This window comes from Fomitiporia mediterranea (genome assembly GCF_000271605.1).
Source record: "Fomitiporia mediterranea MF3/22 unplaced genomic scaffold FOMMEscaffold_3, whole genome shotgun sequence".
Taxonomy (NCBI): domain Eukaryota; kingdom Fungi; phylum Basidiomycota; class Agaricomycetes; order Hymenochaetales; family Hymenochaetaceae; genus Fomitiporia; species Fomitiporia mediterranea.
In genome coordinates, this window is record NW_006760388.1 from 2,273,067 (window position 1) to 2,295,635 (window position 22,569).

The 22,569-nt window shown below is 48.6% G+C and overlaps 10 protein-coding genes across 10 annotated transcripts; 5 read left to right on the top strand and 5 right to left on the bottom strand.

The window, feature by feature from the left end:
* Window positions 1–176: 176 nt before the first annotated feature.
* On the top strand, window positions 177–1,451 carry FOMMEDRAFT_139199 (Mov34-domain-containing protein; the record flags this gene model as incomplete). Its single annotated transcript, XM_007263966.1, has 5 exons — window positions 177–200; window positions 257–284; window positions 337–567; window positions 625–803; window positions 854–1,451. 5 exons carry the CDS (start codon window positions 177–179, stop codon window positions 1,409–1,411), a joined length of 1,020 nt encoding a protein of 339 aa, XP_007264028.1. The 3' UTR covers window positions 1,412–1,451.
* An 808-nt stretch (window positions 1,452–2,259) lies between these two features.
* FOMMEDRAFT_79565 (uncharacterized protein) lies at window positions 2,260–2,925 on the top strand (the record flags this gene model as incomplete). The annotated part of the gene is made up of 4 exons (XM_007263967.1): window positions 2,260–2,370; window positions 2,433–2,653; window positions 2,717–2,792; window positions 2,857–2,925. 4 exons carry the CDS (start codon window positions 2,260–2,262, stop codon window positions 2,923–2,925), a joined length of 477 nt encoding a protein of 158 aa, XP_007264029.1.
* A 403-nt stretch (window positions 2,926–3,328) lies between these two features.
* On the bottom strand, window positions 3,329–6,619 carry FOMMEDRAFT_119247 (glycosyltransferase family 39 protein). Its single transcript, XM_007263968.1, has 11 exons — window positions 6,129–6,619; window positions 5,651–6,053; window positions 5,487–5,595; window positions 5,373–5,438; window positions 5,230–5,323; window positions 4,995–5,178; window positions 4,358–4,939; window positions 3,991–4,308; window positions 3,828–3,934; window positions 3,558–3,764; window positions 3,329–3,494 (listed from the first exon to the last, which is right to left on the bottom strand). Exons 1-11 carry the CDS (start codon window positions 6,486–6,488, stop codon window positions 3,462–3,464), a joined length of 2,463 nt encoding a protein of 820 aa, XP_007264030.1. The 5' UTR covers window positions 6,489–6,619; the 3' UTR covers window positions 3,329–3,461.
* Window positions 6,620–6,750: 131 nt separating this feature from the next.
* Window positions 6,751–8,174, bottom strand: FOMMEDRAFT_18118 (Fibrillarin). The gene is made up of 7 exons (XM_007263969.1): window positions 8,129–8,174; window positions 7,944–8,069; window positions 7,500–7,891; window positions 7,361–7,445; window positions 7,041–7,306; window positions 6,956–6,986; window positions 6,751–6,896 (listed from the first exon to the last, which is right to left on the bottom strand). The coding sequence occupies exons 1-7, from the start codon at window positions 8,136–8,138 to the stop codon at window positions 6,874–6,876; spliced, it is 933 nt and encodes a 310-aa protein (XP_007264031.1). The 5' UTR covers window positions 8,139–8,174; the 3' UTR covers window positions 6,751–6,873.
* Window positions 8,175–8,411: 237 nt separating this feature from the next.
* FOMMEDRAFT_79608 (DnaJ-domain-containing protein) lies at window positions 8,412–9,524 on the bottom strand (the record flags this gene model as incomplete). The annotated part of the gene is made up of 2 exons (XM_007263970.1): window positions 8,412–9,088; window positions 9,137–9,524. The coding sequence occupies 2 exons, from the start codon at window positions 9,522–9,524 to the stop codon at window positions 8,412–8,414; spliced, it is 1,065 nt and encodes a 354-aa protein (XP_007264032.1).
* A 170-nt stretch (window positions 9,525–9,694) lies between these two features.
* FOMMEDRAFT_145248 (uncharacterized protein) lies at window positions 9,695–11,807 on the bottom strand. The gene is made up of 15 exons (XM_007263971.1): window positions 11,692–11,807; window positions 11,628–11,632; window positions 11,520–11,563; window positions 11,424–11,465; window positions 11,333–11,370; window positions 11,210–11,280; window positions 11,058–11,155; window positions 10,877–11,001; window positions 10,782–10,825; window positions 10,655–10,731; window positions 10,486–10,604; window positions 10,377–10,426; window positions 10,245–10,322; window positions 10,091–10,186; window positions 9,695–10,019 (listed from the first exon to the last, which is right to left on the bottom strand). The coding sequence occupies exons 1-15, from the start codon at window positions 11,748–11,750 to the stop codon at window positions 9,910–9,912; spliced, it is 1,056 nt and encodes a 351-aa protein (XP_007264033.1). The 5' UTR covers window positions 11,751–11,807; the 3' UTR covers window positions 9,695–9,909.
* A 3,967-nt stretch (window positions 11,808–15,774) lies between these two features.
* Window positions 15,775–16,236, top strand: FOMMEDRAFT_79785 (uncharacterized protein; the record flags this gene model as incomplete). The annotated part of the gene is made up of 2 exons (XM_007263972.1): window positions 15,775–15,999; window positions 16,069–16,236. The coding sequence occupies 2 exons, from the start codon at window positions 15,775–15,777 to the stop codon at window positions 16,234–16,236; spliced, it is 393 nt and encodes a 130-aa protein (XP_007264034.1).
* Window positions 16,237–16,450: 214 nt separating this feature from the next.
* On the bottom strand, window positions 16,451–17,750 carry FOMMEDRAFT_119257 (NAD-binding protein). Its single transcript, XM_007263973.1, has 5 exons — window positions 17,604–17,750; window positions 17,349–17,522; window positions 17,251–17,284; window positions 17,067–17,189; window positions 16,451–17,002 (listed from the first exon to the last, which is right to left on the bottom strand). The coding sequence occupies exons 1-5, from the start codon at window positions 17,676–17,678 to the stop codon at window positions 16,605–16,607; spliced, it is 804 nt and encodes a 267-aa protein (XP_007264035.1). The 5' UTR covers window positions 17,679–17,750; the 3' UTR covers window positions 16,451–16,604.
* A 106-nt stretch (window positions 17,751–17,856) lies between these two features.
* Window positions 17,857–20,065, top strand: FOMMEDRAFT_18123 (SET domain-containing protein). Its single transcript, XM_007263974.1, has 6 exons — window positions 17,857–18,170; window positions 18,250–18,287; window positions 18,383–18,781; window positions 18,840–18,918; window positions 18,974–19,382; window positions 19,459–20,065. Exons 1-6 carry the CDS (start codon window positions 18,038–18,040, stop codon window positions 19,883–19,885), a joined length of 1,485 nt encoding a protein of 494 aa, XP_007264036.1. The 5' UTR covers window positions 17,857–18,037; the 3' UTR covers window positions 19,886–20,065.
* A 324-nt stretch (window positions 20,066–20,389) lies between these two features.
* On the top strand, window positions 20,390–22,385 carry FOMMEDRAFT_166201 (AB-hydrolase YheT; the record flags this gene model as incomplete). Its single annotated transcript, XM_007263975.1, has 8 exons — window positions 20,390–20,642; window positions 20,713–20,726; window positions 20,811–20,843; window positions 20,914–20,999; window positions 21,065–21,166; window positions 21,277–21,482; window positions 21,581–21,609; window positions 21,728–22,385. The coding sequence occupies exons 1-8, from the start codon at window positions 20,397–20,399 to the stop codon at window positions 22,383–22,385; spliced, it is 1,374 nt and encodes a 457-aa protein (XP_007264037.1). The 5' UTR covers window positions 20,390–20,396.
* Between the last annotated feature and the right edge of the window lie 184 nt (window positions 22,386–22,569).

A 22,569-nucleotide genomic window follows, 5' to 3' on the forward strand; every position in this document is an offset into this window, starting at 1 on the left:
TTGTGAAATGCCCCATGTGGATAGTTGAATTGAAACGTGAGAGCTTGACCTCAGTGATCGTCGTTACTTCCTTTGGAAAAGAGGTAAACACGGCCAATCAAATCGAACGCGCGTCCATGACGCGTCCTTAGCTTGACTTTCTACACCTTCACTCTCTCCTTTCTAATACTCTGGCCATGGTCGCAACTACAACAGAACAGGTTAGTTACAGCATCCTGATACGCTCTAATTGCACCGAACTTACCAATTCACGTAGCTTTTGGAACTTCAAGGCACTACAGTAGGTAGGAGTTGTTCACGTCCTCGCGCCGATCTCCTTCTCATTTGGATACACAGTTGTCCACCCACTTGTCCTACTATCCGTGGCTGATCACCATGCTCGATCTGCCGCGAAAAGTTCGTCGAAACGAGTCGTCGGGGTGCTACTAGGACAAGACAACGGCAAGACAGTGAACGTGGCGAACTCATTTGCGGTGCCCTTCGAGGAAGACGAGAAGGACAGTAAGACTTGGTTCCTTGACCATAACTACATTGAGACCGTATGGGAGATGTTCAAAAAGGTTAATGGTAAGTGCGGATAAGTGTCCCTCTGAGTTCAAGCGTGACTCAACGCGTGGCGTGCAGCTCGTGAACGGATGATTGGGTGGTACCATTCTGGTCCGAAATTGCGGGCTTCGGACTTGGAGATAAACGAATTATTCAAGCGCTTCATTCCTCGCCCGGTCATGGTTATTGTGGATGTCCGACCACAGACCGTTGGCATACCCACTGATGCCTACTTTGCAGTGGAAGAAATTAAAGATGTATGTCTGTATGACTGCGAAGTTTGGACAACCTCCTCATCATTTAACAGGATGGTACAGAGACCCGAAAAACTTTCTTACACGTTCCGTCCGCAATCGAAGCGGAGGAGGCAGAAGAGATTGGCGTAGAACATCTCCTTCGCGACATCAAAGACTCGACAACAACAACGCTTGCAACCCGAGTGAGCGAGCAATTAGCGTCCCTCAGAGGGTTACAGTCTCGTCTCTCAGAAGTGCAGAGCTATCTTGTGGACGTCGCTTCTGGGAAAATGCCTATCAATCATCAGATAATATACCATTTACAAGATACCTTCAATCTCTTACCAGATCTCGAGGATCCATCCCTTACACAGAGCTTTACGGCAAACACCAATGACCAACTACTGGTCGTATATCTTAGCAGTTTGTTGCGGGCGGTAATTGCTCTGCACGCATTGGTGGACAATAAGGAGGCGAATGGAAGGGCAGAGCTGGAGGAAGGAAAGGGAGAGGACAAGACGAAGAAGACCGACAAAGACGATGTAAAGAAGGGTGAACAAGATGGTGACGTGAAATCCGGCAAGGATGATTCTAGTAGAGACGCAAAAGACTCTGAAAAGCCGAAGTAGCTTAATCCAATGTACATATTTCATTGCTTCTGGATTTTATTTTCATTTCTTCACAATTCTTGGAGTCGGTTATGTAAGCCGACACCGACAGTATGAATCTTCTGTGCACGTGTACGCAGCCTTGTCTTCAGACTGTCACCAACGCCCACTTCATTTCAAACCTGTCCTCGAACCCAACTTCCACCAATCTATATCAGTGGGTGTCAACCTTTGCACAATATAAGATATGAGGTGTTTGCAGAGTGCAGCTGCTTCAGCTTCATTTGCGGCGGCCAGCGCTCTGATGTCCCTCCTACTGATGACGCCCATTTTCTTCAGCTAAAAAAGGAGCCAAAATGTCTCGTGCTCATGGATGTTTTAACTGTGGCATGAGTACGTCGTATTTGCATTTATCTGTACTTCCTTTCGTTGCGTTCTGCGTCAAATGTCATTCCTATATGGTTGGCTATTTCTGCTTCCCAGACTCTCTCAGTCTTCGCTTCTTCCCGTTTGCCATTTATAGCCTGCCGTGCGCGAGTGTTGCTAACTATTACTTATTTCGTTTTTCTGTTTATATCTTTTCTTGCACTGGCGACGATTGTTCAATTGAACGAATCAATGATGATATTTTGCACCTTGTCAAAATATATCCCACCAAAATAAATTCGTATCCTCTACAACAAATGCGACTACCGCTCCATCCAACATTGAATCTGTATAGCTGGCCACAGAGCAAAAGAATGCACACAAGATCAAAAATGGTACAGTATCTTAGGAGGTGGATTGTATCAATTTGATGCTGACGGTGCTCCTCGTAAATCAATTGCAGTTATAATTGTTAGTAATTTGCTTTATCGTCCTTTTATTTAATGAATTATAACTATGAGGTTATAGGTGGCGAAGAAGGCCATGTTTCCCGCGATTGCGTCGGTCCGCCCAAGTCAAGGGAGTGCTACAGCTGTGGAAAGACTGACCATCTAGTGCGTAACCTTCCGAATCAATTCATTCCGCCAAAAACCTTAACTCTACCCGTCGTCTAAAGGCAAGAGACTGCCCAGACCAGCCCGCAGAGCGCGGTGGTGGCTACAGTTCATTTAGCAACAACAACAGCAGCAACAACAACGCAAGCTCGATCCAAGAATGCTACCGCTGCTCAAAGGCAGGGCATATTGCCCGAAACTGCCCTGAGGCTGTTGGTGGAGGAAGCGGAGGAGGAGGAGGAGGGTACGGAGGGTATAACGATAATATGAGAGGAAAAAACTGGTAAGTTGTACACAGTGAATATTCTACATGCCGCTTAAATGGATATATGTTATGCCGGTCAAGTTTTACATGCGGAGGTTTGGGCCACCTTTCGAGAGACTGCGTTAAGGGCGCCAAGTGCTACAATTGCTCTGGCTATGTATGCTTTCATCGTCATAAATGCTATTCAACACCTCAGTATTGACGTTTTAACTGTTATAAAGGGGCATATAAGCCGTGACTGCCCTAAACCTCAGCAACGTGTGTGCTACCAGTGCGGTTCTGAAGGGTAAGTGACACCTGCCTCTGAGACAAAAATCTATTCCAAGAGTACCAACTAAATCAACGACACGATTCTTTCTTCAGGCACATCCTTCGTGACTGCCCTGGAGCAGCCGAAGCTGAAGCTCCCGTAGCTGCTGAGGCGGCTTAAGTGAAAGGGGGGGGGAGAGTATGCCTGTGTGCTTGTTGTATCACGACGCCTACCATTCATTCGTATTCGTGTTTGTTTGTCCGTCTATCTGATCCATGGTTGTACGTCTGCCTGTTGAGACTGCTGATATAAAAAGAACCTGATTGACACGCTAAAATGTTGTCCTGCGATCTATTGTATATAATGACAAGATGGTTTTGACGAGTTGCACACTCACTTAACTTTTCGCGAATTGAGCAACGAGATGTGCAGTTGTGACTTTTCAAAACCTATCGCTGATTGAAGATGGCGCATCGCGAACACCAAAGAGAGCAAAAATAAATATATATTAGAGAGCACACGAGCTCCACTCGAACATTTTTGTAATAACTAGGAGACATCCAACCAACAAACCATCTAGAAATGTACCTGGTCGTAGATATTCCACGTCTAGCAAAAATAATCGCAGTCAGCATTACAATAAAAAACATTTTATGTTTTTTGTGTACTCACTTTACGCCATAACAAACCCCAATGCTCCTTAATCGGACCATCAATACCAAACGCCAAACCACGGAACCACCAAAAGTTCGCAACGATTGCGAAAGCTGTGACGCCAAAGACGGCCCATTTGGTACGATCAGCGAGTCGGCGGTTCGTGAAGACGAAATGGTCGAGTAGGTGTGCGAACATCAGTACGGAGAAGAATAGAGTAGGAAGCTGTTAGTGTAAGCTATGCGTCAATGTCTCGTAGCAAACCCTGGTCAGAACATAAATACGAACATAATGATGAATGTAAGTCACCCGTCCCATTATCAGGAACGGGAAGTAGTGCAGGGCCCAGCCAATGAATGCAACCTTGCCAACATATAAGAAATGTTCCCATTCGTCTATAAATCGGACGGTTAGAAAGAGGGAATCTGTAAACATATAATGCTATCCTAACCTGGATCGAAATCCTTGTACTTCCGCTGCTGTCTCAAGAGATACACGCCCAATACAACAAGTGCGACAATAAGAGCAGTAGATCCCGCCCACCAAATGATAGGCGTGCCCAGCAGGTAGTACTTCGTCTGTTGATCGCCCCATCCGCACATACGTAGCCCCACATATAAGAACGGCCAGTCAGTAGGGTTGGAAGCGAGAATATCTTCTTTATCCGGATCCGGAATAAGTGCGTTATTGGAAGTCATCATCGCAACGTTCAAGTGCCAGAAGTCGCGAAGGAACGGCGACTTGTAGAACTTGGTGTCACCAGCAGGTACTACATAAACGTCAGTCAAAGGAGAATTTTGGACATGTAGAAAGCTTACGTCTGTCATTCCAGTGGCTCTCGACATTCCACCAAGTGTGGACATCAGTCGGGTTGTTCTCCTTGGTACAAGATACCTCGACCTGCTTGAAACCCCACTCCGGAAGAATCGCATTGGCCGCCCGAAGGTAGCACCCCATTCGTTCATGGCGGAGACGCATGCGAGTCGTCAAAGAATGTATGCGGTCAACGTGATCTTTGTTCCCTCGCTTAAGATCATCAACAACTTCCACTTTCCAGTAATCATGGAAATCGCCAACTGTCGCATTACCATAACATGACACTTCGTTGTTTAACTTCGAAATGGGCGCAGGAACATTGTGAGAATGCAGGTTCCGAGTGCTCGGACCGTGCTGCAGACGAATAACATCTCCATCCTGTAAGAAACGAATAGGACCGTTCAAATCAACAGGCGGCTCATCCCACTTAGGAAGGACGACCCATTCGTTATTGTTGTCCTTGTAGTGGTAGCAAGTTACTTGCTGTTGATTTGATCCGACTGGGTAGGTTTGAACATGAGAATGAAGTAGTCCACCACCGTAGCCCACGTTCTTCAACGTAAGTTTTGAGCCAAAGGCAACCTCTGAAAACGCACGTCGTTAGCGCCGCTCAATGTGTATGATACTCCTCAAACATACCGAGGGGGTTCTTTCCAAAATCATTGCCAACGAGATTCGCTTGGAACAACGAGCTCATCTGAGAATCACCAGGGCCAGAATGGTTAAGAACCAAGAAGTGGATTTTGAATGTCGTCATGTAGACCAAGATGGGCACAATGATGAGACATGCGATTCGAGCGCCCCAATGCTTTGCTTGTTCTCGCTGAATAAATAGTCAGCACAGGGGACTAAAGGTACATGAAAAGTTACTTGCATAAGTAAGACGAAGATCACCGAACTTGTTCCATAAGTCTTCGATAGTGTAGGCACCGACCAAGGCTGTCGCAAAAAATCCAACCCATTTCACGCTACGAGACGTCAATAGGACAATTCTGTATTATGAAAAAATCGTCTCACCTAGTCACGCAACCAATAGATATACCAGTCATGGTAAGCCAGAACCACCATTCCGGAGTGAACGATCTATATCGAGCATGAACATAGTTTCTAAGCTGTAATAATTCTTCTTACCGCCATTGCTGGTTATTAAATTTGGCCATACAGAATACAGTAGTGAACGTGAAGAACAGCAACATCGCATCGAGGAGGATAAATCGCGAGATGCAAATCCAAGCAATATCTAAATGTGTCCGTTCAGCAATGTGTTAATACATCCTCTGAAATGAGGGACTTACCACAGAGAACCATTAAAGCGACCAGATGACATGCCCGTTTACTCATACCCAACTCGACAGCCGTGTACCAACCCAAAGGAACCAAAGCAACACCAAAACACGCCAACATCACTCGCATTGCCACGTACGGCAATCCCTCAGGATACTCAGTCCCGCTCTTGAAATCAAAGTGACCATCGTAACCTGAAAGCAAACCCACAAGCCCAACAAGCATCTTCCCAAGTGGAGGGTGCACATCGAAATAGAACTCGCGTTTCAAATAATGAGACCCAAACTTGCCAAAGTGCGCCTCGTCCCAAACGACAACATTCGATTTGCCGATGCGGTAAAAGCGCGTCCAACATGACAGCAGCGTGTAGATGGCGGGCGGTATGTGTTCTGAGTTCTGCTGGATGAACTCTGTCTGTATCCATGTAGAAGAAGAGTTAGTAAACTCGAGCCAAAATCTGCGAGTGCCAGCTCATAACATTGCACTCACCAAGTTCGTGGGCGGCGGCGGTGGCGGCCTTTGAGGTCTACCTCCCAATGTTGGTCCCTTCATAGGCCTCATTTTATTGTACACATCCTTCCCCTCATCATTATAGCCATACGCAGACTCGGGCTTATAGTCACCCAAGTCATTAGAAGGCGCGCCACCAGCCTTTACTCTCCTACGCGCAGTCTCCTCGGTCATGTAGTGCAGGGGTAGCTCCTCCTCCTGCTGCGACGAAGGCCAATGTGATGAGGAATAGTTGGCGTCTGGGTAGTTTACTTCTTCGTACTCAGAAGAGGTGCGGGTAGGACTAGCGGGAGGAGAATAACCGAGGTTAAGAGCGACCTGCGAGGGCCGTCGCTGCATCCGATTTAAGCGCGTCCGAGGCTCGTCGGGATTAATGCTAGCACTGTGTCTGTCCACCACAGACCAGCTCTGTCTTTTTTACTTGTCGTTGTCCGCAGTAATGCAGATTCTAGTGTGGAAGAGAAAACAGCAAGAGTCGGCGCTGTGATCAGAGTTACGCAGCAGAGAAGATGCGGCGAACGTGGACGCGCTGGTTTTGGCAAAGTCTGACGTGTCGATCACTGCACAGGTTCACCGCTCGCAAAATTATCACAAAAAGGTACGCGTTTATAATGAAAAGGACGAATTACACGGAAGACAAAATTCAAGAAGTAGAGATAAAGCCGTATATATGTGACAGCAGAGCAGGCCAGCATAGAAATAGTACAACTACTCATCGGAACTTCTACAAGTGCCGGTTATAGACGCCTGCGATCGGAATGGGATGAGTTCACTTCTTTCTTTCCACAGAAGACAATACAACTCACCGATAACCATCGCGTGATCACGTTCGTACGGCTAATGTATAAAGTGATTAGAAATCGAAATATTGAACATCTCGCGCATCCGTACCTCAAGAGTTAGTTGTTCGAGCGGCTTGATTTTCTCTGCTGCCAATTTGTTTCGTTCGCTCTCAAACACAACAGCTGCGGGAGCCGTTGAGTCAATGCAATTTGCTTTTATTGAGATGACCACATGGCCTCCGTCTTTTAGGAATTGGTGCGCGTTTAGCGCGACAATGCGAGCTTGGTCTGGCTGGGCGACGTCTGCGAAGATTACGTCTACCATGGATAGCAGCATTCGATATTTTGATGGATAACGAGCATCTTCGATGATGGCTAGAGAGCGGTAAGTTAACATACAGTGACAGACAGTGGATATGAAACGCATACGGATAACGTTTGTTCGCTTTTTGGCCATGCCGATAAGATCACGACCGGAGCGGTTTGAAAATTCTACAGCATAAACAGTTCCCTCCTAAACACTAAAATGAGCCGTCATAGTTCAAAATTTGCATGGTGAAGGACTCACAGGACCGACAACATCCGCTACATGGCTCACACTCGTCCCACTAGCAGCACCAAGGTACAGCACCTTCTTCCCAGGCGCAATGTAAATATCCTCCACACCGCCCAAGATTCCAGCAGCAAGCTTGCTACGGAACGGATTCCATACTCGATACTCGACCTTCGTGCCTTCCTCCTTACCGTCAACACTAATACGCTTTTCACCGTACACAGACTCTCCGGGAACAAGATTCCTAGTAACGAGCATGTGTTCTTTACCCTTAGCGATGAAGACGCCGTCATGCTTGTGCGGTTCGACAATGACATTCGCACCACCCCTCGCGCCTCCTCTCTTTCCGCCTCGCATAGCTCCGCGACCCATTGGTTTTCCTCGGCCTCCAGGTGCTCCTCTACCACCTTGAAGTTCGTCAATGAGTCTGCTTTAGATAGATAGGCTTGTATAACTTACCCCCACGCCCTCCTCTTACTCCACCACGTCCGCCTCGATCTCCTCCACCAAATCCTCCTCGTCCGCCCCGAGCACCTCGAGGTGCACCGCGACCGCCGCCGAATCCCCCACGTCCTCCAGATGCACCTAAGTGTCAAAATAAGCATTAAATCCACCCCTTTTGAAGGAATCCTTTTGTTTCTTACCGAATGCCATGTTGTATATGCTTTTACAGAGGACTGAAGGTGGACCAAAAACCGAGATCTAACTTTTTTTCGGGAGACGGTCAAGAGTCAAGAGAAGAGAAACTTTCGGCGATTTTCACACGGTCAATTAAGGAAATTTGTGATCGGCGTGGCAGGCTTGGTTAAAGTTAAACAATACAGAAATTACACAGCAATAATAACCAGCGAATGTCATACATGAGATGTGGATAGCGCATGCAGTCTAGAAGAATAAGCTGAAATGTACAAATGGGAAAAGATGGTACTACTTGGCTGCCTTTCCTCTGCCGCCCCTTGCTGACACCTTCCTCCTCTTCCCAGTCGCCTCCTGCTCTGACCCATTCTGTTTGCCTCCAAACAGCTTTTGCTGCAATTTCTCGAATTCCTCGTCATCAATTTCCGGTGGCGCTGCTTTCGACTTCTTCCCTGTAGACGCATCATCCTCATCGTTCCCTCGCTTCTTGCCTTTCTTACCCTTTCCCTTCGGTTCAGGTTCAGCATACTTCGCAGCAAGGTTATCGAAGAATCCGTCCATGTTTTTCTTCTTCTTCAGGATGAGCGCCTGTAAGATGTTGGTATCGTCATCCGCTCCATTCGCATCTGCGTCCTTCGAGGCGCTCTTTCCCTTCGTCTTCCTTGGACCAGCTTTCCCACTTCCATAGAATTCATCCCATACACCAAGCTCCTTCGCGAGCTCTTCCGCTTCCGCGGCCTCCTTCTCGCCTTGTTTCTTACGAACAAGTTTCGCTTTTTCGTCTTTGACGCTCTTCTCCCACGCCTTGGACACGGGGAGTTCACCGTCTTTTATGAGTTGGGTAATCAGAACGATGAAGCGCGCTTCGTCATCGAAAGTGGAGTGGGGTATGTGATTCATGATCTCGCCAATAGTGCTGTCAGTCTCAAGGTAGGCGCGTTTTATATCCTCAACCTCTTCAGCGGAGCCTGTCGTAGTTATTCAGCAAGAATGATGAATATTGTAGGGCGTGTTACACATGCCTTGATACTCTTTCTTCAACTCGTCCAGCTTGCCCTTTGTGACCGTATCGAATAGGTCCGAGAAGTACGCGTCCCACCCATCCTCACCCGCCTGCAATTCAAAGCCCTCATCTGTCCGACCAGTCTTGTCATATCTCGCGCGTCGTTTCTCATCACTCAAGACAGCATAAGCGAATCCAACCTGCTGGAATTTGACTGAAGCGTCCGCATGCGCCTCTTCAGAGGAGTTCACATGTTTGTCAGGATGATGTACAAGGGCGAGTCGACGATAGGCTTTCTTAATGGCGTCCGGTGTCGCAGATGATTCAAGTGAGAGGACCGCGTACAGGTCTACATCCTCTTGGCCAGGAAAGAACTGCGTGATAGGGTCTTCTTGATCCATGGGAGGTGATGAAGGTTTGGCGTAGAGAGCAGAGCTAACTTCGAGTCGAATTGACGCGAGTCGTGTCGCTCGTGATCCTCACGTGATACGCGTTTTAAAATAATTAATAGAAGGACAAACAACTGTATACATGCTACCATCAAACTGTTGAATTTGAGGAACACACTAATCAAATTCTCGTTAAGTTAAATACAGAACAATTCTGGTCCGATTTTACAACCAAACATCCCAGATACCTCCTATCACAAATAGTTTGAGAAGTAAGATAAATAAGTCGTGAAAACATGGCGACATCCGTTGAAGTGAAAATTGAAATTGAAATGCGTGACAAACATATGTAAGACGAAGAACGGTACACCCAGCGAATCATAACAGTTCGACCCCGTTACTCTATTGAGAGCCTCGGTTGCAGCGGAACTCCACCGTAGTACGAGCTTTGTCGCTCGCCTACGCCTGGAGTATTGGGAGTCGAATAGGTTACTTTTTCAGGTACATCTGAGATGTAAATAAAATAGTTTAATTACCAATGAATTCTTTAACACCAGTGTCCACCTTGGAATACTGACCGTGCATCTTTGCATCTGCAAGACCTTTGTCAAAGTCGGAAAAACACCGGAGACCAACGGCGAAAGTTGCAAATAGCAACAAGAATGCAACGATGGCTAATTGTTTCATCAATACCGGAACTTGCTCCATCACAAACAAGACTAAATTACTCACTGAATACGGTGAGAGTTGCCCGAGTCGTTTCGTATTCGGCCTCTGAGACGGGTGAGAAGAACCGGACTAGCTTGTAAACTGAAAGAGGAGAGGATTCAGAATTAGTCATGAGTGGTGAATAACGAAGCGTACTAAAATAGGTTTCCGCAGCCAACATAAGAATAAGCGATATTGTCATAATCCTGGTGGGGCAGGACATAAGCAATTGCCAGAGCAACAGTGATGCACGCGCCACTCCTACCACTTTATTTCCCGTTTCACAGCAATACCACAGATTACTAACAGCACTAAGACGATTGGAATAGCGGCGATTGTTAAACCAAACTCTGCAGAGTCCGACGGTAGGACGATAATGAGCATCTATATGCAGCGTCAGCATAATTTCCTCGAGCAAAGTTGTATGATCCTGCCTGCATCGTTACTCCAGTGAAACAAAAGAAGTCGAATTTGAGTAAACAAATCAAGATCTGGTACCACTGGTACATAGCTAAAGAGACGCTTGAGCAGGCGTTGCTTAGAGAAAGCATCGCAACGCACTTTTCATCACGGGGTTGGCGCCGACGACTTGGAACACTGCCCAGCTGTACTCACGAATCAGACTGCTGTGTTGGTAGAATGGAGAAGTAACGCACCCAAACTCAGAGAAGAGCTCTCGTACATGGAAAAGCATGACAAGCCAACTCAAGGAGAGTATACAAGGAACAACAATCAAGAAGGGCTCAACACGTCGCCAGAGAGTGTGTGGCCCATCACATCCCTAACGGAAGATGGTGAGCCCGAGCAGTTCGAATGGGAATGAAAGGGGTTACATACAACGAAGGTGATGCACGGAATTTCGGTACTAAAGACAAGGGCATCCCGGGCTTCATGCACTTGCAGTGCAGAGAATACGATCAGTGCGACGTGAAATGCTAGGGGCAGATGAGTCGAGACAGTTAGGGCAGGCGTCCGCAAAAGCTGCGCACCGAGAATTCCAACCAGCTGGATAATGTTACGAAGCTTCAAGGCATCCAAAGCCATGAGTAGCTCGAAAATTCTATAACAGGTGAGCACGAAGACACAGTAAATCGCTCGAACTAGATATTCACTCTGCGAGTCCGAACAAAGCCAAATAGCAAGGAATTGTCTACGAGATTGTCAGCCGTATTCTGCGTGTGAAGCATAAAATGTCATGTGTACCTTGTAACTGGATCTTGAACTGGTATCAACGTTGGCCTCGACCTTGAACCCATGTTAGCAGAGCAGCTCCCGACATTGATAGAAAATAAATTTTACGAAGCCGAAAGGTATCGCGACCATCGTGAGCACGATAATGGCATCTGGACAAGAGAGCAATCGTTCAGCGCGTGCCTCAAAGCATCTTCGGACAAGAAATGAACGAACTTAAGATAACTTTTGGAAGATGGCGTAAGTGATTATCGTCGGGTATAACGGTGAGATGAGAGACATACTGGTGGCAACAAACGACTTCTGGGCTCTTGTCCCGAGGAATGGTTCGACGGCCATGTTGGTCGCGAATAGATATTGTGGAGAGGAAGGCTCTTCCGCACGCGTATGCGCGACGACAGATCGATGAGGGGATGAAGGAGTGTGGTAGAGGAGGGTGAGAAGAGACTCCGGCGCGCTCTTCAAAACGAGTACCGCAGGCTGTGCCGCGACGACCGAGGGCGGAAAGGATTCACCGTTCCCTGTTCCTGCGGACCTGCGCCGCGTTCGGTGTAGAAAGGGGCTCTACACTCCTCTCCCTTACACGTCCCGCTGCAATTATATTGCTAAGCAGGTAAATTTCCGAGAAATTGTCGAAAAGATTACAGATACTAGAAGTTATTCTATATATAAATGCAATACAATTACGTTGCCCCAAGCTGCGTGGCATTCGGTGAGCAGGCGTGCCCAGCCAGAAAAGGCAGTAGGACACCACACGTGACTGGCGCGTTCCAAACACCAAAGTACAACCACAGTGCTAGTCGATCCCAGCCCATACACACTCCGCTATGGACGGCGTCGTCGTCCCCGGCTCACCATCATCCCCGAGCTCAAACAGCACAGACAGCGACGCAGTCAACACCTCCTCCGCGAAAATTTATTTCGGCCAATTCACCTCTCCCGAGAAGAAACTCGCAGCATTAGTGGACAAGGCCTCTTCACAGGAGCCAAACGAGCTCAACGTTGGCGAGCCTGGCCCATCTTCTCTTCTCCGTCGCTCACCGCGCTTGTCTAGCCCCCCTGCTCGTAACTCTTCGCAAACCGAGATAATTGAACAAAGTGAACAGGAAGAGGAGGATGAGGAGGATGAGGCGCGGAGGGAGGACGGCAGCGGGACCGGGGCGACCCGTGAAGGATCGTGGCAGGACACGCCCTATCTCGAATTTCTTCGAAAGGATGGTGGGTACACAATACCACTGCTACCGCACGCTTGACTCAGTTGCTTCCTCAGAACCATCTTCCGCCATAGCAAGCCGCATAATGCGAGCACACGACAATCCATCGCCCCCACCAAAGCCGCTGCGCAAGTCACTAACACCCCGATTGACTTCAAAGCTGGCAAAAGAACTTGTCTTCCCATCTATTCCTAGCTCTGCAGAAAGCTCCGACGCTGCTATTGACTCACCTCTACAACCGGCGAACGAAGGCAGGGATATTCCTACGCCACCTCCGCTTCTATTAGCCGATGTGTCTACGCTACCTACGCCTACAACTCAGAGGGTTTCATCACGGTCACCCACGCCTCGGCGCACCACTAGTTCTTCACCTCCGAAGGACCCTGAACCCAAATCCAAACCCGAAGCCGAAGTTGATCTAATATCGTTCGATCGCTCAGTACTCATTTCTTCACCAAACGAGATTGAAATTCGATCCCCATCGCCGCGCCGTGCTCAGCAACAAACAGTAGATGATTTACTATTCTCTTCACCTCTACAAAGTGCATCTCCTCGAGCCGAGCCCAGAGGAATTGCTGAAGAAGATCATACTATCAAAGCCGATGGTCTCCTCCTGATAAATGCGGAACCCCAGGTTCAAGAAAATAAGGAGGAACACGTGCCTCAACTCGAGAAGGTTGAAACAGTAGACGACGCTCCCGCTACTGCCTACGTACCGGAGACATCAGATACAGCATCGCAGTCCTCTGACAGTGACCATCCGGAAGTAAGTCAGGCCGAAGTGCAGAAGACTCCTGTTGCACGCCTAGTAGTCCCCGATCCGAGCTCTTCTCTCAGGCGGAGTCCAAGGCTAAGCGCAATCCCTCTACCCGTTCCACAAGACACGACGCAATTATCTACACCTGGTCGTCCGCCTAAAGTTAAGGCGCCTCGTTCTGAAGGATCGCAGACCCGTAAACGACGGCGCAGTAGCTCTGGGAGGACAACTCGAGCATCGTTGTCGCCGAAGAAGAGCATTTGGCCCGTTGTACATGATGGATCCGACAATGAGACCGAATTGTTACAGTCACCTTCAAGAAGTGAAAGGCGAGAACGGAAACGTGCTAAGAGGTGTACCGAGGGTCTTTCAGACACGACCGATGTACAACTAGCAGAGTCCTTATCCCCGGGCTCTGCTTTCATTTTGTCGAACCTCGTATCATTGGAAGACGTTGCCCTATCGGCTCAGGTGAATGAGGAAACAGTCGCTCCCGTTACCCCTCAACGATCAGGAGTGACAGCGCCAACAGAAGACAAGGAAATGACATCACCTGCAAAACCTGCACCTCCGCCTTCGATTAGCAGCGTGCAGCGTCCACCTCCGGGAGTGTTCCCTTCTCATACTGTAACTCCTGCCCGTGGTTCTTCGACAACAAGGCCATTTTTAGCTCCAAGTTCACCTATCAAGCTGAACTTGACATCGGCACTCAACGATCCAAATCGAACTCCGGCTCGACGCATTCCTATCAAAGACATGAATGATACGTCTAGACCCAACATCTCGAATGCTACCCAGTCAAATACTATGCGCATAGCGCCGAACCTCACTCGTCCTCCTGTGTTTACCCGGCCACCTCCAACGGACAACCCGGAACGTAGCCCAGCGAAGCGAATTCCGATTTCAGAGCTTCCCCATAGCACTAGCAAATCTACTTCACGACCCAAAGTGTTTGAACCCTCAATAAATGTGCCCTCGTCCAACACCGCCGACATCGAACCTCCTATGACAAAGACGATAGTCGTGGAAAGTAAGCCAGCGTCTAAAGGTCGTACAGCAAACGCTTCAACTTCTAAGCCTGCACTGCGGGAACCCGCAGCCAAGCGTGTTTTCGTTGTACCTTCAAAAGCAACGATCGCATCAAGCTCGAGTAGTTCAGCCAGCAAGACCGAAAGTCGAATACCTCGCCCTGGAGCAGCGTCAGCAAAACGGACTTCTAAGCTTCCATTGCTGTCAACTAGGAAGCCGACTAGCTCATCTACTTTGGTGAGTAAACCACAATATCCTGTTGTTCGATAACTAAGAAGACTTCTCCTAGAATTCTCGCCTACCTTCACCAGCCAAAGCACCTGTACCGAAAGTTCCTCGACTACAAAGGAATAATTCTTCGAGTGGATCGGATGATTCGGGTAGTGGACAAGCACGTAGTTCTGGGATGGGCCCTACTCGTCCGTTAAATGGCTCAACGGCTAAGCGGAAACGCGAGGTTGAGAAACCTACACCTGCTCAGCCACTGATCAAAGTGCGACAAGTCGTGCGAGGCATGTATGGAGGTCCAGTGAAGCCAATTGCGCTGAACGGTGTCGAAAGGCCTTCTTCCGAAGACCAGCAGCATCCACCATCGAGCCCCGTGAAATCGGAGGCACCGCCCAGGCAGATCAGACCTCGATTAATTGTGAAAGGGACTTTACAGGATTTCGAACTCACATCACACGCTGAGAAATTCAAGACCTTGGAAGCACTGAATGAAGAACGGGCGAGGGAGCGTGCAGAACAGGAGAAGGTGAGGCGGGAGGAGGAGAGGGCCAAGCGGGAAGTGCAGAAGGAACCTTCTCCTGCTCCGTGTTTGGAAACTTTCACATTTGAGTGTACTGCGCCCGCAATTCGAGAAGATAGGATGGATGTCGATCCTCAGGATGGTGGTGTACCCACGTCCGATTCCATGCCACCCTCTGATGATGCAAACAATACGCAATTAGAGGATTCACAAAGAGGATTCGGTGCCAGGAGGTCGTCACGGGCCCGACGTCCCGCCTCGAGCGACGTATTTGGTACCGTAGCTTCCACAGTAGCAACATCACAACCTGCCCCTCGTCGAAAGCTCGGTACAGCTTCCAAGCCCAGAGCGTCGACTCTCCCTCCAAATCTCATCTTCTCTACGAATGGCGTAGCGCTCAAGACGCTCACAAATAACAACACCGCGCGTAACCAGCACTACCATACTCAACTTGAGACGCTTGTCATTCGAAAGGCGGGTGAGCGTCCTGAGAGCCCGACGATGAAGCTACGTACGATCTCGGAGAAACAGAAGGAGGATCAAGATAAGAGTCGGGATGAACGTGCACGAAGACGACGTGGGACTGGCGAGTCTGATGTGAGCGGGGACATTGATATGGAGGAGTCCATCGATGTGCATCCCTTGAAACATCGGAGAGGTCCTGGAGACGAAGAAGATTACGAAACGCCTGTACGACCCGGTGATGGTCGGAAAGCGGTCAAATGGGATCGTGGACTCGAGGTCTCGGCTTTCCTGGATGAAATTGAAGTACAGCCAAGAAAATACCGTGCTGGAGAAGGTGCAGCACCTCGTAAGGGTTGCTTGAGTGCAGGACCGAACGTGAGTTTCCTTTCTACAGCTGTGTTTCCTTGCACGTTTAATTACGATTTTTTTTACCCTGCTTTGCAGAGAGTTGCGCTAGATAATTTAGGAAACCCAGTGAACGCCGAAGCACCGCTCGAACTCGCACCAGAGAAGGTCCTCGTAACGAAGTACGTCTACGACAATGATGAAGAGGCTCTACTATTCGCGCCACCCCCCGCAAAGACTACACGAAGTAAGACAAAGAAGAAGTAATAATACTAATTTCCACATTCCTTTCTGTTCAATATCTACCTCCTTGCCATTCTTGATTAATTGGCCTTTTCACCCTACACTTTCCTTTCCTTTACACTGTATTTCTATTCTATTTCTTTTCCTTTACCTTTTTTTCTTTGTTTTTGGATTAGCTTTTCTATTCTATTATCCCGCTTTGTCCTTGATGTCACAATGCTTTCTGTAGATAAGCATGGCTTGCCTTACTCGCATCGCATGGATTCTATTCTACAGTACCTCTCACATGAAGTACATGAGTACATACATAGAAATTTCAGCAGTAAACCGAACTTCTTCCTTTCTTTATTCCTAGTTCAGACTTTTTCCTAACCAAAGATAATTAACTAACTCTACAAAGTCGGCTTTGGCTGTCTGTAAGCAAGAGTCGCAGCAGCTTGGTGAACAGGCATTACGAAAAGCTCAGCAATATTGACATGCGGGGGACGAGAAGCAGCCCAAACGATCTCTTCTGCAATATCCTGCGCGACGAGTGGTTGGAGGCCTTCGTAGACTTTGTCTGCTTTGGCTTTATCTCCTCCGAAACGAACGACGGAGAATTCCGTTTCGACCATGCCTGGTTGGATTTCAGTTACTCGGATAGGGGTGTCGACGAGTTCTTTCATCATTGCGCCTGTGAAGAAGCTGACGGCGGCCTTTGTTGCGCAGTAGATGCTTCCGCCTGGATAGGATTCGCGGCCTGCGACGGAGCCGAGGTTGATGATGTGTCCTGTTTTGCGTTCTTTGAAATCTGCGTAGATTTATATGTCGCATTAGTGGAAAACATAAGGATGTTAGTTAGAAATGGGATTGACCTTTGATGAGGAGTTGGGTCATTGAGATTAAGCCGATGACGTTCGTGGAGAACATTGCGTCTATGTCTTCAGGTTTGATACTGCCTACTCTGTCGACGCCGAGTACGAAGCCGGCGTTATTCACTACAAAGAATTCTCTCAGTCAAATGTAATTAATGATGTTACATGACGGACGAAATCATACCGAGAATGTCAACAGCACGCAACTCCTTTGGTACCTACAAACAATCACATCCATTCAACGAAATCAGAAATAGGAAGAATAGATAAGGAGTAACACACCTTATCCCATAACGAAGCAACCTGCGCCCTATCAGACACATCAAGCTGCACACCAGCAACTTTCCCGCTCCCAGGAATAGCCCTAGCGGACTCAACGACCTTCTGCAACTGCTCTGCGCGTCGCGCTAGGAGGATGAGATTTGACCCCGCTTTGGCGAAGAGTAAGGCAGTTGCCTGGGCGTGCGTGAAATCAAATCAATAAGAAAGTTGGTTAGAATTGAATTTCTAATATGTATGATGATGAGAGTTACTTACAGCGCCGATCCCGCCACTAGCACCAGTGATGAGGATAGTCTTGCCAAGCAGTCGCGATGAGTTGAATACTGACATATCTCTGTCTCCTCGACTCTATTGCTAAGACCGTCCGATAGGTGAGAAAGAAAGAGCTTTATCACGGTTGGCCCGTGACGCTGCTGAGTGAGAATAGGCGTTCTAAAAGTAGTAGGGTGAATTGAGGGATTGTGACTGTATGCGTGTATGATTTATCCGTTCACTCAGCCATGATCTGTGATCGGCTCCGAGACAGGTTGTATGTACGGTCCGAAGTTTATCTCGCCGTTTCTTTCTTGCTTCCGCCTCGTGCAGCTTAACCCTTCCATCGCTCCATCTGCTCAAGAAAAGTCAATACTTGCCTATTCACACTGCCCAAAAATGACAGAGTAACTCTACTCATTACGATATTCGCGGGCATGACGAACAAGCAACGGGGTGCGACGAACACAGAAGAGAGACAGAAGGATCGGTGGTTTAAGCTCATTGCATGGTTACAAACGAAAGGATTTGACGCTGGACAACTCGCCGTTGAACCTCGTTCACGAGAAGGTACGCCTTATGCTTGAACGCTGTCCCGTTCAAAGCTCACTTCTTGTTTGCCAACTTAAAAATCGGAATACATTCATAGGTGCTGGACGTGGTCTGTTCACTACTAAACCATTACCCGTAAGATTTCCGAACGGATGCTCATATCGAGACTTCTTCTACAAATAAGGACATCTTCTAACTTTTGCTATAACGTGTTGTCTGTCCTAATTTAGCCATCGAAGGATCCGTTCCTCAGTATACCCGCATCAGCTTTACTCAACTCGCGAACACTTCGACGCTTCTACCCCAAAATCGCCCTGGAAGGGCTCTACGACAATCCTTCTTCAGATCTTATCCTGACTGGCACACAACTGTTGTCAATTCATCTTGCCCTGTATCGCCCTGGAGGAGAAGACTCGTGTTCTAAGGACGCGCATTTTGGAGTATATATCGATACCTTACCGACGGAGTTTGATAGTCACCCTCTTACGTGGCTTGTCAAGGAGAAGTTAGGGAAAGCAGGTGCTCATGAAGTAAAACTTCTGGAGCGCCTGCCTCCGAGCGTGTTAAGTGAGTTAGAGGCAGTTGCTACACGTTACTGGCATGATTGGGATATTGCCGTACGAGCAAAAGTAAGCCAAGAAATTATCAGCTCAATTTCGGATGATGTCGCTCATGTGTTTCGCACAGGAGAAATATTCTGAAGAACTCAGGTCGAAAAATGAAGCTCTGTTTAACGAGGATGACTTTCTCTGGGGTTGGCTCGTAGGTTGGTAACCACATAATCTAGAAGATTCTTCATACAAACTGAGTCCCTAGAACAGTTAACACAAGAAGCCTTTATGCGGATTTATTCAACAGAAATCTACCTCAATCCAACTTAACACTGTGTCCAGTCATTGACTTCGCGAACCATACGGCCTCGTCATCCGTGCCATATGCGGTGTGGAAGGACCGTCCTTCCAAAGTGCTATCACGACCTCGCGGACCATCTAAACACGCAAATGACTATACCTTCCTGCCTCCAAAGCAGGGTCTCGGGCAAGGAGAAGAGTTACTCATACAATACGGGAAGCACAGTAACAGGAGGCTATTTGCTGAGTACGGATTCGTCGACGAAAACGCCGACAAAGAAGCGGACGTTTCCGACTTGATTGACGAGCTGATTGCAAGTAAACGTGCAGAAGGGTTGATCAGGGAGCTGCTTCCTGAGGTCGCGCAGCACTTCATGAGGTGATTTTGCCATAATTACGTATCGATATTATTGTCGAGGGTCGCTCAAATGGAAAGTTGTTGATATGCTCTACAGTGACTTGAGGATATACGCTGTGCCTCCGCCGGCCCATCCATCTTGGGGACTTCATTGTGTGCTGAGACTCATCAACCTCGCGTTCCCCAGCAGACCACCGGAGCTCAGGCTCACTCTCGGTTCCGCAGAGGTGGAAGATGCCTTGAAGCCATGGCGCGACGTCACGGTCGGCGAGGCGGAAGTGGTATCCGAAGCAAACGAGACTTCGGTGCGGCGTGATTTGGAATCGATTTGCAAGATTGTCATCGCCCGATCATCGGAGGGCGTGCACCAGCTAAGGGATGAAGACGTTAGATCTGAAGCCTCATCGGACAATTGCGAGTGGTACGAGTGGTCGGAGGGGTGTGTCGTGGAGCTCTGGGAGGAGGAGGCGCATGTTGCGCGGGCTGTCATGGAGTCGCTGGCGAGCGGTGAGGCATTTCTGTGAGATGGTGGCTAGACCACTGTAGTCGAAGCTTCACGGCTGGCGGGGTATAAAGTTTGGGTTTGGGCCTGAGGGGAAATAGAAGTTAGAATTATGGATAATGGAAGCCGTGCCACGATCTCCGTGTATGCGAGTCTAGCGGGTGCACCGGTACTTACGAAGTTATGATAGCTTACGAGAAAATGAGGAAGTACTCGGATGGATTTTCGGAGCGGGATCTGAGATTTGAGCATTCTCAGAGCAATGATACACGCGGAAGTTAATGTGCAATGCTGCTGATGACAGCCAAGGGGCACTAAGTAAGCAGCACTGGACCTGATTCATAAATGAGGCGCGTCGCGTCGCGTCTGGTGCGGTGATCATTGGCAGTGGAGTGATCTTGATCGACGCGTCCTTGTGTCGCGTGGGACCATGTGATTCCATTCTGCCACTCGGTGACCGACAACGGGCGCACCCCCGACGGGTATCTTTTTTTTTCTCTTGCTCTTGTTGTCGACAGTACTAGTGCTGTTCGATGGGTCAGGCATGCAGCTGGCTCTCTTCTCCCTCCGCGCCCATGTTGTACACAGTGGCAAGTGACGTTCGACTGGCAGCAAGAAGCAGCGGTAGCCTCAAGCGCGTCGAATCACTAGCACTTGCCGACTTCCTCAAGACCCGCTGTCCTTCGCTTTTCGCCCCATTCTGCCCACCCTGGTGGTTGCGGAACGGCCACCTGCAGACAGGCTATTGCGTAGTTGGCGACTTCTCTCAGGTAGACAAGGTGTGCATCCATGAGTGTCCACTCATTTCGCTTGTGAGGGCTCATTGTCTCTTTCGCTCGCCCCCGCAAGGTCGTGTATGATCGGTGAGTTGGGGAGTGTTCCTGTCTGATGTAGCAGCTATCACCGACGATCTATCTTGTCGCATCATCACAATAATGACAATACAGAACTTTAATTCGCCTAAGAGACGGGGGCACGCTGTACGTGTTCTCGGTGCGGGATTGATAATAGAGGACACTAGTGCTGATAGTAATATCCCTCTGTTCAAAGTGGTTTGGACTCCACACCCCCGATTCATGAACGTGCGTTGCCGGAAGATGCCCCAGTGATCGTGGTCATGCACGGCTTGACCGGAGGCAGGTCCTTTTCCTAAACAAAATACGCGCGCGCGTGCAAGGACTCATCTAGACCCGTACTCCAGGATCGCATGAGTCGTATGTGCGCGCTGTCCTCGCGCAGGCCGTCAAGCCAAAGGAACAGGGCGGCCTGGGCTATCGTGGCATCGTCGTCAACTTCCGCGGATGTAAGTACTAATACTTCCTCTCCTTCAGGTTCGCGTCTTCTCTGTCCATATACACAACAACTCATGTCCACATGTATGTCCAATATGTCCATATGCAATGCACAAAACAGGTGCGGGCGTGCCGATGACCAGTGGCCAGCTCTACTCCGCCGGGCACACAGACGATCTGCGCCAGGCGCTCATGTACGTCGCACAACGCTATCCGAACGCACCTTTGCTTGGCCTTGGCTTCTCCCTCGGGGCCAACGTAATTGTTAGGTATCTTGCTGAAGAAGGCGACCATAGCCGCTTACGTGCAGCGTGCGCCCTAGGATGCGTTCGTTTATTTCCTTTCTCGCTTGTGTAAGAACTGAACTGACCTGAACTTTTTTTTTAATGATTTCCTTCGAATTTCACATTAATTGAAACGGCTAGCCATGGGACTTGCTTCTCAATAGCGCGAGGTACGTTGTTGCGTCTTCTCTCCTTTCTATCTCGCTTATAGCTCTTCTCTCGATCAATATCAACATCATGATCTTCTCGAATCAAAACGAATTTCATTATTCTTTTGGCATTGCACAGGATGGAAGGCAGCTTCTTCCTCCGGAACGTCTACTCCAAAGCAATGGCATCCAACCTCCTCAACGTCCTCAACCTCAACAAACCCTCCCTCCTCCAACTCGCCCCAAACCGATTCACACCAATCTTAAACAGCCTAGACGCACTCAAGAACCTCACACTCGCAGAATTCGACGGAGCCGTCACCAGTAAAGTCGGTGGCTCCTCACCACCACACGGGCCCTTCCCCTTCCCCGACGCAGATGCGTATTACAAATGGGCGAGTAGTCATAAATGTTTGGCGAATGTAAGAGTTCCGGTGTTAGCGATTAACGCCGTGGATGACCCGATTGTTGGACATGTACCGACTGATGTTGGAGATAATGGATACGTCGCGCTCGTCGTCACTTCAGGCGGAGGCCACCTTGGGTGGTTCGAACCTCCTTCCTCTCCCGAGGACAACGGACATCTCCGCAGGTGGATGGTCAAGCCAGTTGTTGAGTGGCTTAGGGCAGTCGCAGAGGACTTGGAATTTACCCCGTCATCGCATCCACTCGAGCTCGTAGAAGACGGAGAATGGACTACGGAAACCGGGCGAACACATCTCGGCTTTAAAGTAATCGGCGAGACGGGCGAGATTAAAGGCACTGAAGGCGAAGGTGGTCTATTCGCTGGGCTTTGATTATTTAAAAAAAGATCTCGCCTTCACCTTCGCCTATCTACTAGATGATTTATTTCTTGACGTAGATTTATTATGCTTTCCAATGGCTTGTTGTACAATATATAATACACGGATTGGAGTAGCGAGAACACTGAACCGGGAGCATCTCTAATTATGACAGTGAGTTACTTGGACAAGAATTCAT